Here is a 14,161-nt window from a genome sequence, read left to right on the forward strand (position 1 = left end):
ATCCAAAATACACATCTAATTTATTGATTTCATATAAAATTGGTTTTAATTATGACCTTTCTTATCTTATTATTCCACTCTCATATCTGCCCTTTTAATATCAAGGGCACACCGACCAGCATGATAGCTTAGCTTAGCACAAGTAATTTGTGTTGAAACTATCTGCTCCCATACTGTAACATTTAAATCATCTCATGTAAAGCCCCCTTGACCAGTAGCTTCCTCTTCCTGGAGTCTCAGCTGGTTGCCAAAAACGTTTCAAACGTAATCAATCAATCAATCAATCTTTATTTGTATCGCGTCAATTCATAACAGGTTTTATCTCGACACTTTACAAAAAGCAGGTTCAAGACCTTACTCTTTGTCTGTTAACATTGACAAAAGAGCAGGTAACAAGACCATGCTCATCGTTATGTTTACAAAAAGGTAAAATACCTTACTTGTGGCTAAATTACAAGAGCCCAGCTTAATCCGTCATAGCGCGGCAAGAAAAAACTTTTTGCCTACACTCACTGGGTGAACTGAAGGCAACTTGCGTCTGTAATTTCCATGAGAAATGATTTAGCCATGTTGGCATCTGGCTGTAGGCAGGTTGGACGAGTTAATCAAAAATGAACTTAACTCACTGTTAAGAAAGACGTTAACTTCAATAAAAGTGGATCAATTCATTTATTAATGTCTTTAATGATAATAATAACATTAATTGGTCTTATCAGCAAAAGAACAAAAACATTAACCGCTTGCAGTTTCATAAGAAGTCTTGATGACGAAACTCAAAATTACACTCAGGTTGGTGCTGAAAATCTACAAATAACGGAAACCTTTTGGATACATCAGTACTGTCTTTAGCTGCACTCTAGAAGTACCCTCATGTAGGTCAAGCAGCATTTCACAATAAAGCGCTCGAGGCAGAGACAGGCATTTTGGCTCATTTTTTTGTGAAGCTCTCTCATGAACAGGAGACAGAATGCTCTCACAAAGCTTGTCTTCAATCGTCTTTACCATGTAAAAGTGAGGTATGGACATTTACTGAAAAGGAAGAAAACACATTTACGAGAAGTTTATAAGGTTTGGACATATTTAATAGAAGAGAGATATCGATCTTCTATAGCCTAAATTAAACATTTAGGTGTTAAGCAGTACAAAACATGGTTATGATAGCAAACCTAATTCAGCATAAGGCCAGAGCATGGAGCCTCTCTGAAGGGATGCTCCAAATGAAGATTTTAGAAGCTATTAAAAGTGAGAGGCTCAGCACACATATAAGGTCAGTCACATGAAGTCCCAGCTGATCAGATACAATGAAATCAACTTCTAAATCATGCAGTGCTGGTTTATGGAACTTACATCTTAAAGTTTATTGGACAACCACAGACAGCTGTGTTCCAAAAAGCTTCAATGCAATGCGGCTTTGGCCAATCAGGACCAAGCGTCTCGGCACATAGCTTCAAGGAAATTACCAAAGGGGCAGCACAAGCACCTGGTATGAATTCAGTCCTCACCTAATGTCCCCTTCTGGGCTTTTTATCTTTTGTCATTCTAATTTTCATCTCTTCCCATGAAGGCACGTATTTGTTTAATGGTGCGTTCGTTATTAGATATAATCCTTGATTGGGGGTGCATGACTTGTTTAATGACAATGACTTTTCAATGTCATCATAAAAAAAAAAAAAAATCTGAGGCCATTGATAAAATCCATAATGGCTCTTACGTGACTATTTTCTATTAGGTTTGTCCAGATTCATGGACAGATGATAGGCATGCTGGACACCAAATGGAAAAGTGCTGACTTATCAGGATATCTCCTTCTATGAAAAGTGTATTTCAGGTACTTAAATATATTTCATATCAGCCCAATGTCTTTTAATTAGACTTATAAAAACATTCACTAACTCAACTCTTCATTGAAGGATTTAGAGATAAAATGGTATGATGAGACACCAGTCAATATCTTTTCCGCTCTCAACCATATATACTAGTGCTCTTTCACCTCAGTTTACAATTGTTGCAGGGTCAAGAAGATGTTGATACAGCTAATGTTTCAGTGTCTGACAAATGTACATGTAGGCAAACTGATATCATATTAGGGAAAGTTTGCAATCGCAGCCAAAAAACTTGACCCTGACACCCTTGGGAAGCAATGGTAGACACTTGTCTTCCAAAGATTTATGCAAGACCATTTGTGCCCTCAAAGACCTGCTTTTACAACAGTTAGTCTCACTTCCTGTGTGCTCATAACATGTCCTTTCAGGTATCCATTGCTGGCAGGGAACTTGACTTTCATTCGCTTACTGAGACAAGGCAGGGAATGTCAGCACAGAGTTATGACGTCAGGAGCAGACTCTGAGGGACAGCTCTACCCAGCATGCTTTGCTATGAGGGTTTCTGCAGTGCTCATAAATATTGAAAGGTTATGTAAAGAGAGAGAGAGAGAGGAGGTAGATTGAGGGAGAAGGGAGGGTGCTTAGAGCTACGAGATAAGCGAAAGGTTAAAGGAGTAATGACAAGAAAAGGGTGGGTATGATGTGTGGCTGAGCCGGCTGAAGAAGTGCTTGTGAATCTGGGAGTTCAGGGCTACTTCGCCGTGTGTCACATTACTTTATTGTTCCCTGCTGTCGCTCTCTCTCTCTCTCTCTCTCTCTCTCTCTCTCTCTCGCTGTGACGATCTTCTTTTCTATGCTGTAGGCAGAAATGCTTAAAACAGAAATAGAGTTATAGAGACAAAAGGAACAAGAGATCATGGAGTTAGAAAATGTCTGTGGTCGTGTCACCTGGTCGTGACAAAGGCAAAAAGAAAACACTCAGAAAGGAGACAGAGGGGGGTGCATATGTGCACACTATCTGCTCTCTACTCTACAGGATTATTCTCAGGAGAGAGTAGATTATGAAGTTTGGCTTTAGACTCAGAAAGTTAAATGGAAGAATAATAAATTATGCATCTTAAAGGGGAATATAGCAGTGTTTCTTTTTTTGGCTGCTTCACACTGAAACCAAACGTCTGAGTTCATGCTCTTTTTTCCATAATGATTATTCTAATATAGCGATTTCTGCAACATGTCTTTCACATCAACATTAAATCAAGATCATTTTTTGGACTTGCCTTTATTAGATAGGACAGCTGAAAAAGACAGGAAGTGAGGGGAGAGAGAGCAGAGGATGATATGCACCGAACCTCGTCACGGTCGGGACTGAAAACTGCAGCTGATGAGGATTGTTTGCCTATGCACATGGGGGGTCTGCTCTGCCAGCTGTGCTAAACCACCTCTCTAAAACGACATTATTTTAAATGCTTGCAAAAATCATTTGGGTGCCAGGAAGTATTATATTTTATCCTCGAATGCCACCATTAAGGCAGAGAACAGGTCATGTAATATTAATGTTGCACACGTGCACATAATGTGTGTGCAGTGGTTAAATATGCAAGTGCCGTGTTCTCATCATCTTCTGCTTGTTCTATGTGTGTGTGCATGTGATTGTGTGTGTGTGTGTGTGTGTGTGTGTGTGCAACTATGCATTAGTGTGTGTGTTGTTGTTATCCTTATATTTGTGTTTCAGACCAGGTTGAATCATAACGTAGCAGACTACAGGTGTACACAACACCAACAAATGTATGAAGAATATAGTCTAGTATGAATTAAAGAAAAAGAAAAAGAAAAGAAGCATTGTTTGATCGTAATGGGTTGCAGAAGCAGTGGCCTGACAGTGGCTATAAATATTTCAGACGCTCTGCTTTAGCGCCGAGATAGCGAAGACAACAGGAAGATCCACGTTTTGATGTCTCGTCACTGTTAAAAGAGGCATATTTAATCTCCACAGAATCAAATCAGCATTTATCTGTCTTCAACTCGTTTTTATTTGAATAAATAGAAGCCTTTTTCTGCACATGAAGCTGATAACACAAAGATGTGGTGGGTCTTGATACAAGAAAGCTGAAAGCTGCAGTTTTTATTAACAGCAGCTGTTTGGGCTATTCCTGGATTGTTGTGGGTTTAGCATTGTTTGTATGAATGTGTCGTCTATGTACTGTTAATGCTTTGTTAGATTAGTGTCAGGATTTGGAGCATGCACGCCAAGATGACATCAAACATCTTTTGTGAACCTCTCTTATTAGATTGTGCAGTTGATGAACTTGCGTGAAAGCTCATCTGATGTCCCCGTGAGTGTTCGATCTAAGTCAGAGGCAAACAGTCTGTCTTTGTACAATCTGGAGAGCTACATAAAAGCCGCACCGCAAAAAGTCTCTCTCTAAACAAGCAATCTATTTTGGATTAATTCTTCCATTATTTCACGTTTTACCACAATATGTTAATAAAGAAACAGTCATTGCTTGTGCCTATCGAAAGTTCTCTTTTTTTAGTCACATTTCCTCACTGTGTTGGTGGACGTATGTTCCTTCTAAAATTAAATGCAGGATGCATCCCTAAAATGTGAAGTTTATGGTTCTTAAGCATTTTACTATCTATTACTTACTTTACTGTCTATCCATTTCATTTCATCTTCCCACCGTCGTACGCGCCAACCATCCATCCATCTATCAGTATTGGATCAGCTCCCACTTTGTCGAGCTTTTGTGGACTGTATTGATTTTTCATTCTCAAGGCTATGACTTCATCTTGCCAGGCATATAGACATGCTCGCAAATGATCTGCCATTTCCGGGGCAAGAAAGTTAAAGTGCAGCTCGTCCTTTATGAATAGAGGTATAATTATTGAAATGTTGTTTTCTTTGAAAAGATTAAAGATACATATTTTTTTCACACAAATGTGTGTAAATTACACACGTGTATGATACAGGAGGCAGCTGTGGCTCATTGGTAGAGTTGATCCCATCACAACTGGAAGGTAGGGTTTATAATCCACTTGAGCAACACAGCCTTTAAATCTCTGACTGATACTTTTAGTTCCTACACCTTTCAGACAGACTCAACAGAGTTGGACCAATCGAGGCTTGTTGTCATATGGAGGCGGGTTTAAAGCTATGTTTAGACATTTCTTTGTGAACAACCAAACTATAGCTCTTCCTGATTTGTAACTTTTTAAACATGTCAAACAAAATGGAAAGCACTTCATTTTGTTTATACCAATGGTACATGCTACCTGTTATGTTATGTGTTGCAAAACATCTAGTAACTACAGTATATTGAACTGAGTGCAGTATGGATTTAATCTCAGAAGTTGTAGTTTACACGCCTATCAACATACTTTTACGTGACGTATTTCTCTGCGTTGATTGGTTGAATATCCAGTGTTTCTTTGTCTGGATGGTAAATTGTCTGATGAATTCTTTTGGAAAATTTAAAATGAATTTACAGCTTGCTGTTAGAAGGAGGCGACATCCTTTCTTCAGTCCTTTCAAAAGTGAGGATCTCAGGATGCAAGGTGTAGTATTTAAAAATACTCCCAGGCACTGTCACTGCTGGTTTACTTTAGATGTATCACTATAATTGTGCTGATCAGCTTCTTCCATTAACTCTGGGTCCCCCCTGACAAGGTAATATTTCAGAGTTAGAGGTCTAAACTGAGGAATTGGGGATGGCTGATGCAGAGGAACCATGTGGGAAAGCAGAAAGAGTGGCAGTAATATACGTGATAAATGAAGCAGCATGTTTTACAGGTCCACGTGTGGCACAGTGCCATGTTTAGAATTGTTGTCTCTCATGCCACTGAAGGTTGGTCCAACCATAAGCGCCTGTTATAATCATATAAGCGTCTAATGACCTGAACGAGGCTTTTTGATTAAATATTTGTATGTTGTGTGTGGTTTCCTGCTATGGCCCACAGATCATTTGTAAAGTATTTGTGTTTAAATCTACCTAATACTAATAGTGTTGACATTGTTATATTTTGTGTTCAGTTCTTTTTCATGTCTGAGTTCACTTGAGAATCTGTCTGTCATTTGCGGTAAAGGTGTGTTCTTTGTTTAAACCCACGAGGGTTCATTACTGTGATCCATCTCTCTCCCTGTTGCTGCCAACACTTACACACTTTGGCATCTTTGCATGCTATTTTTAGCTAGTATAGTTTGTGTGTGTCTGCATGTAATTTGGCTGTGTGTGTGTTGTTTGTTTTAAGCTCTATGTGAGCAGGTTTCTTTTTTCTTCTCTCTAATGACATGCAGCCATGATTTTTCGTTTGCACCAAAAAGTATTCACCATGATGCACCGAAAAAATGCTCTTCATTTACAAGCACAAATGCTACCTTGTCTCAGTAACCAAACGATACCTACTTTACTAGCAACCTTGTCATCTGAGGGTTTATTGTTTCTGAAGAGAGATAAAGAGAGGTTTTGGATCCCCTCCCTTTCAAAACGGATTGAAAAACTTTGGCCCGCTATTAAAGTCAGAAATTAATTAATGCATTTATTATTCACTTCACTGCACCGTAGTAAATCCACGGTAGCATCTTCCTGAGTGATGAAAATTAATGACTTTTTTTTTCTTTCTGAGCACCAGCGTCTTATTTAACTGTTTGCAGCAGCGGGCGACAGTCTGGCGGGGAAAAAAAGCGCAGCGTCCAGCCTCTTTTATCAACTTTTTTGTGCGGCAGCTTCGAGCACTCAAGTTCAAAATCGTTCAACTTTTCAGAAAGGCGATGTCATCTGCGCTCTTTTCCAAACTAATTTTCCTCATATTTTTGCCCCCTACAGATCGTTTCTTGTACATACATCCTCTTTGCTCCGTGTCTGCTTGGGTAAAAATGATCTCAAATATAAAAGTAAAAGATAACAGAGCCATGTCACTCATACAGTGGCCAGAGACGAGACGGATGTGCAGCGTTTTTTTCTTCTCAGAGCAATATGGCTTCATACAAGAGCTCCGGAGATTTATTAAATAATGTTGATTAACTCCCACCGATATTACAATGCAAGATCTATCTGTGGACATGGCGTCATGTTATGTTCTTTTAACCATACATCCTTAGCTGCCAACACTGGTTGTGTCATTGCTACAGGTAATTCTACAAGCGTCTTCCAAGTAACAGTGCAGACAAGATGTGTGAATGGTGCATGTTGAGATGTGAGGAGAAATCTAAGCTTGAACTCATTTAAAAACCTGAAGTGGCAGGAGCTGTCACTTTGATAAGAACACATGTCCAACATTGTGCCAATGACCTCAGTCAGAGTCAGAGGAGAGCCACAGAACGCGAAACCATCACTTGCATCCTGCAGGACATGAGTTTACGAGGCTCAGACGTGTGTATTCCTCTCTCCCGAAGTCCTGACCCTGAAGTGTTTGTGAAGCCAAATCATGAAGACTGCCAATATACAGCACTTGACGTATTGAAGTATTCTAACACTTAAAATCTCAGATTTTTCAGTCATTCCACTGGTAAAATGTGTACCAACAACAGCTACTAATACGACAGCTTTTATTTTGATCAAGCCATGTGTGACTCATTGGTTTGCATAAGGTGTTGATGATCGTGTGAGGGAGAGGTGTCTATCAACCTGCATTTGCGAGACCATTTGTGAGTTTCAGCATGAATGTGCTCTGCTTCTTACCTTGTGTGTGTGAAACATGCAGGTGCCCATTATAGAATGGCACAGATAAAAACTGATTAAATAGCAAACCTGAAATGAAGTGCTCTAACCTTTTTGCTTTTAATATCCATGTGTGTGTACTGTGTTAGCGGTTTAGCTGCAGTGTTATCGCTCATGTGGTATATATATATCTGAAGTCCTTTGTCTGCTTATGCTGTGATTATTTTTGGCTCAGCATTAAGTATATGAGTCTGTGTTTCACTGTGAGGATTTATGTGGGTTGCCCACACGAACGCACAGAAATGAAATGTGTCATGAAACACAGCTGACTTAAACAGTGACGACCTAGTAGAAAGCAGTAGCAGTTGAATAATATTCCGGTATGTATAAAAAGGTTTGGTTTGGCGCTGATTGTTGTAAGCTCTAATGAATTTAACCTGCTGACACAAGTTATTCATGGCATATAGAAATAATATTAACATGCTAAATGCTGGAAGGAGAGCGCAGCAAGTGCACAATAATGGATGTAAAGATGGCGTTACTGCTCTGTGGCCCTCTTTAGTTTTTGTCTTACGTCAGCTCTTTCTTTATTGCCAATAAGCATGTTGTGTCACAGGCTAGCTGTCCACGGCTAAACTGGAGGCATTAGCAAGGTGCTACTAATGATAGTTGATGACACACTCAGGCTTGGAGACCGTCACACGTCGCTGTATGGTCAGAATTGATTTGATGAAACTGACTTTGCAGATAGCTTGCTTCTTTCGCTGCACCTTGTCTTGTTTATGTAGTCTTTTTTTTGTATGGTGAGGTCACACATAGAGAGACAACGATAAGGAGGAGATATGGGGAACAGACAGGAGATGAGTGGCTGAGACGTGTTAGGTTGGAAACAAATTATTGGCCACTGCAGCTGGGTGAGCTACCTGAGTTCAGTAAAGCCACACTTTCGACTGTTTTACATGGTTCATATTTCACACTATGCTCATATATGTCAGCTGGTATGAACTGTGAACAAAAATTGGACTCAAAGTTGCGCTAATGCAGGGTGCTGATGGCCTAGCACGTTAGCTCACACCCCATACAGAGACTATTTTCATCCAAGCAGGTGGTCAGAGTTAAATCTCAACCTGAGGATCTTTTTCTGCATCTCATTCCTCATTCTCTCCACCTAATTTCCTGTTTTATCAACTGTCCTACAGTCCCCAAAATTAAACATGACACAAGTTTTACTATTGTATCACACTTGTTGACCCTTTCAATGATCAATTTGTGTTTTTTTCAATCCAGACAGAGTCTTGAGTATCTCTAAATCAGAGACACATATTGCTGCATTTCACCAACTTTAAGTGATGCATTTGTTTTTTTCTTTTCCTATGCTAGCCATTAACTGTATGGTCTTGTCTTGTTGTTTTGTTAGCCGGAGTGGTTTGTCTTCTATGCTCATGGTTGAGTGCTGATGTGTCCGTCAGGTCAGCATTGTGGATGCAGTCTGAGGAATACAGCTCTTTAATAACAGAGTAAATATGTTTGCGTATATCATTGTGTACACTTTCCTTATTTCCTCCTCACTTTGTTTGTGTTTCCTCATCAGCTGCCGTGGGGTTACTCACAGCAGTCACCTGAATATTTGCACGGATTTCAAAGATATCAGCAAATCTCTGCGGTGAACCCGAAGATGCTCCTTATAATTTTGAACAGCTGTGTAGAAATTAGTTTGACATACAGTAACAACCACATTGGCAGGTTTTTCCTTTTTTTTAAATCATATTTAAACTCAGGGCCATTATTTAGGTCAATTGTTGGATTCACTTTTTTGCATTGTCATGTCAGTGGTCATTGTTTTCTGCACCACTCAGTTGAGGCCACAAGTTTCTAGTCATGCACATGTGGTATTTTTTTAGACGCACGATCCACTTTTTTTTCCAGTTGTGATCTGATTCCGATGTGTCGATATTGATGCCATTTTTTTAAAATCATATCATAATCGTTATTGTTGTTGCTATTATGTGTAAGGCTGCAAACAACTGTAGTATACCTGGCATTGCATTTCATTTTCAAAGAGAAAATACCTTTATGTGAATCCATAATCACTGGAATGATTCCAAAGAAATGTATCTGAACCATGTGCTGGGTTCACACACAAACAAACATTAAATATTTACAACTGAAGTGTAAGAGTTGCTACTTTTGATCATAGAAGGTGCTGATCCATCTCGTCTGAATGTCGTCATGGAGACGATTTGTAGAGACTTCCTACAGTTCTTAAAGACGGTAGACTGAATGTTTTCAATGCCAAACTCAACTTTCAATGTGAGCTGGGTATGTTTAAAGAGTTCAACCTTCTTTCTTGTTCGCTGGCGTGGATCAGCACCATCAGACCGATATTTGATAAGTAAATTACATTGATATTGGATCCGATGCTGGTGTTGGATTAAGTCGGCCCCATCATTATTTTTTAGTCCGGAGTCCTCTTTCTTGATCGTTTCTGTATATTAGTGTTTTATGTTTATCCTGTTTTCTCACATCTCAAATCTTGGTTTATTCATTATATGGTCATTATGTAATATTTATTATTGTCTCAGTGAGCTTCTGTGGTTGTCAAGTCCAACAGTATGTTGTTTATGAATCTGCTGAAGGTGTCAAACTGAGTTCTATATCCTTTTTTTTGGAATGAAGAGCCCTTTATATTTTTTGACTTTAGTCAAAAACTACTACTAGAACTATAAATTTTACAAGAACCCAACAGCTTTGTTTTAAGATTGCATTTCCATCTCTCAAAACAATGCTTTTCCCCTCATTCTGTAACTTTGAATCATAACACCAGACACATGCTTCGGGAGCGAGAGGATTCCTTAGGCAAACATTGTCTATTAAGGAAGTGTGAAATTGAGAATCTGAAAACCTCCTGCAGATATCAGTTTGTGGCTTTCACTCGGCTCGACAAATAATCATTGCATCTCCTGTCTTACACACAGAAGAAAAGAACTTCTTAATTACAGCTGTCACTTGAGGCCGAAGACATTGGGATACAGTGTGACATGTCCAAAAATAGCTTCTGGAGGCCAAAGAATATCAACAACAAAAAAAACACCAATGACTTTCCTCCACACTGTTCTCAAGCTTGTACACTCATTTATCGCATCCAGAAAAATATGAGGCACAAAAAGCAAACAAATAAGCAAAGAAATACAAGAAGAACATATGCTCAGTGTGAATGGGAAAAGAGGAACCGGTTAATAAAGGTTAAAAGAACAAGAAAAAGAAACAAAATATGATGAATAAAATAAAGTAAAATGTGAGAAAAAGGGAGAAGCCTGAATAAAACAAACAGCAGGAAAAGGATAATCAGATTTTAGGTTGAGGCAGGGTTAGGAAGGAATGAGCGATGCACAGTGAGGTGCTTCAGTAATCTGACAACTTAATGTGACTGGCACCACGATTACAAATAATTACAAGTGAACTGCCAGGATATGACGTCCAGCTCTAATCTCTGGGAAGACTAAAGGGAAGGAGGGGAGGCTAAAAGAGAGAGGGTGAAGGAAGTGAACAGAAAGCAACAGAGCTCAGAGGAAAATAGATTTTCACCTGACAGCGACACGAGCTGGTGCCGAATGAGTTTCTGAAAGGTCGTGAAGCAAGCTTTTTCATTTTCTGCTAAATGTGGGCAGCTCATGGCCCATGCTATAGTCCTTAATTCTCTTTCCCTCTGTCTCTCTCTCTCTCTCACACACACACACACACTCCAACACTCAAAATTGGACAGCACTCATTAACAACCAAACGCTGCAGATGATTAATGCTCTAGAAACTGGTTCATCTGGTGGAGTTCTGGTGGGAAGGAGGGGTGGATGATATGATATACCATACAGGCCTGAAACATGCAGCACAAACCCCTCTGGGTTATTCTGTCAGCGACAATGTCGGATTGGAGTTCAGTCTCTCAGAGCCCTCAGGCTCTCGGTAATCTCTAAACTCTCATGTTCAAAGACATGAGATAGTGGATAGATCATACACAGACACTTTGTGGTGAGAGACATAAGGGGAAGAAGAAAAAAACCCCACTTGTGTTGTATACAAGCAAATCTGTAACGTTTTTAAAATGTATAATAAGTGGAATTTTTTTGCATTTGCATGTTCAACACTTATTTGAGTCTAGCCAGCTACTTAATTGCATGTGCGAGAACAACCACCAGCCTCCACTTTAAACAATGCAAGATTAATGATACAGAGATGGGCCTATCTTTCTTAAGCAACCCCGCCCCCATAGACAAAATGAAAGTGTCTGTGCCCTCAGATGAGAGGTTTTGTCCTGCTGAATAGAGAGATAGTCATCCTCAGCATTAGACAAGTAGAGTATTAGCAGAGAACTGATGACAAATCATATTAGCAATTGCAATGACAGGACATGCTCATTAGATGGGCTAATTCAGAAAACACCAGTGGCAGCAGTTTCACAAAGTTCTGTAAAGTAAAAATAACAAGTCCACCAAATGTGCTGACATATTCATATATACCACACCGATGCTAATGGACCCTATAATAAAGAACAATGACTAAAGGGATGAAAATGACCAGGCCGTCATTGTAATAATTACTAACCTATTAAAAATGGGAAGGACAATATAACAGATTACCAATTTAGCAATCATTGTTCTATTCCTGAGAGCTTAGATTAGCCCATCTCCCAGTCTGAATACCCTTACAGATCTTATACTTTAATAGTTGCAGCTTGTTGATGTTGGACATGAAGCTCCCATCTGAATCCTAAATGAAACCAAAGTGACAACCTTCATTGGATTCAGGGTAAATTTTTTAGATTTAAATTTGTAAACACATTTCTTATGGGTGAAATAGCAACAACTGTGTAGGCTATCTATTCTGGCTTCAGAAAAGAGAGGAAGAAAGCCTTTTTCTCAAATAAAAACTTTTTTGTCAGATTTTTAATTCATGGTAGGTAAATCCACTTTTTTAAAACATGAAATGAATACATTGACACTTCATAAAGCAGACTTTCATTAAGAAAGAAATGAATGAATCTTTAAGTTGGTGTCTGGCCGCTCAGCATGGTCCATCTCTTCTGTCATTATTCAGACACTTTGAAAGAAAAACCTTTCCTAGTGCCCTCACACTGACACAAAACAAATACAAAAAATGACACAAGGATAAAGGTAACAATTCAACACAAAAAAAACGGGTCCAACACAATGAATACCTGATATAAAAAGAGAAAGTAAGAGGGGTTTGAGAAAAACTAGAGAGAGAGACTGTGCACCTGTTCATTCATACCCAGGTCAGAATGATGCTGGGAAAGATCCACTCTCAGAGTCTGAGCACAAGTTGTGTTTCCTTATGTTCCAGGTGTTATACATATAATGAGATATTGATTTATGGTTAAGAAAAAATATTTCAATTATAGCTCTGTCCTGAAGCATGACTATGTGTGTTGGCACCATGTCAAATACTATTTTCTTAGGTCATCATAAATGGTCAGTACAGTAAAAGTTTTTTTTTTCTGCTTCTCCTTCACCAAGCTGACAGTAATGACATAATCTTTGATCTTCTTAAGTTCCAGTACTGTATATCAAAATGTCATTGCAGTATGCCAGAGTGAGACTGGGCCCAGAGAAAGGAAATCCTGAGATTGCTTCAGAATAGGAGATCAGGAGAAGGTTAGAGAACAGAGCCAAAATGTCACTTTTTTTTGTAGGATATACATTTTTTAATACAATTCTTTGTTAGTTTTTCCATCAGCAAAGAAATCATATATGAGGGGAGAGGAAAAAACGCAACGGCCTGTTGAATCTCACAATTTCCGTGTAATTAAACCACATGAGAATAACAGCTCAAACAGTGGGAGGAGGGTCAAGAGTAAAGATGGTGATGCAGTTTTTCCCCTGCAGGGCATCGGAAACATCTCATTGTAACAGGTTGGCCATATTACACTATTGGCTGATGAATTAAAACAGAGGTGGGCGTACAAATACTGACACACTCCAAGCTTTCAGGCGGGCAGACGGTGGAGCTCGTGGCTGGGCATCTAGGCTGTGAAGGCCTGCCGGATTCACAGTGTGGGCGAAGCTTGACTGTGAGGAGTCTGACGTGTTTAGGGAAGTTGGGACAATGGATGTAGTATTGTATTTCCTGCATAAGCCGTGTTTCCTGCCTTAAAGACTTTCTCATCTTACTGGAACCGATTTAGCTATTTTACCTGCGAGGAGCTTTTGGTGCACCAAGGACTTGTGGGTTTTTTTTAGGAAACACATTTCTATTTCAGACACATTAATGTTCCACTGGAATCTGTGTTTGATATTATTGACTTTTAACATTGGTGGTGGATAATAAATATGTTTGTTTCTTTGTTTTACCAGTTTTTATGCACTTCCAAAATATACTGTATATTCATGGTCCTCCTCTGTTTATTACAGGCCGACACAGCAACCAGCTTCCTGCGAGCAGCTCGTTCAGGGAACCTGGACAAGGCTCTGGATCACATTAAGAACGGGATCGACATCAACATAGCTAATCAAGTAAATATGTTTAATTTCTCTCTCCTTAACAGCTGTGTTGTCTTTGTGTTCGTGAAAGTAAAACAAGTTTTTCCTGATTCTCTTTTTAATATTTTCTTTGAGATTGTCTTTACGTCTTGACAGTAATTAATAATTCATGTGCTCTGAAAAAGAA

The 14,161-nt window shown here is 39.2% G+C and overlaps 1 protein-coding gene across 8 annotated transcripts in view; it reads left to right on the top strand.

Annotated features, from left to right (window-relative positions):
- Positions 1 to 14,161, top strand: part of ank1b (ankyrin 1, erythrocytic b) — a 74,476-nt gene that overhangs the window by 24,594 nt on the left and 35,721 nt on the right. For all 8 annotated transcript variants that reach the window (XM_079364177.1, XM_079364178.1, XM_079364179.1 and 5 more), the window contains exon 2: positions 13,906 to 14,007. In XM_079364177.1, coding sequence (XP_079220303.1) covers positions 13,906 to 14,007 — 102 coding nt within the window. The remainder of the gene's footprint in view (positions 1 to 13,905; positions 14,008 to 14,161) is intronic.

Source organism: Symphodus melops (assembly GCF_947650265.1).
Source record: "Symphodus melops genome assembly, chromosome: 16".
Taxonomy (NCBI): domain Eukaryota; kingdom Metazoa; phylum Chordata; class Actinopteri; order Labriformes; family Labridae; genus Symphodus; species Symphodus melops.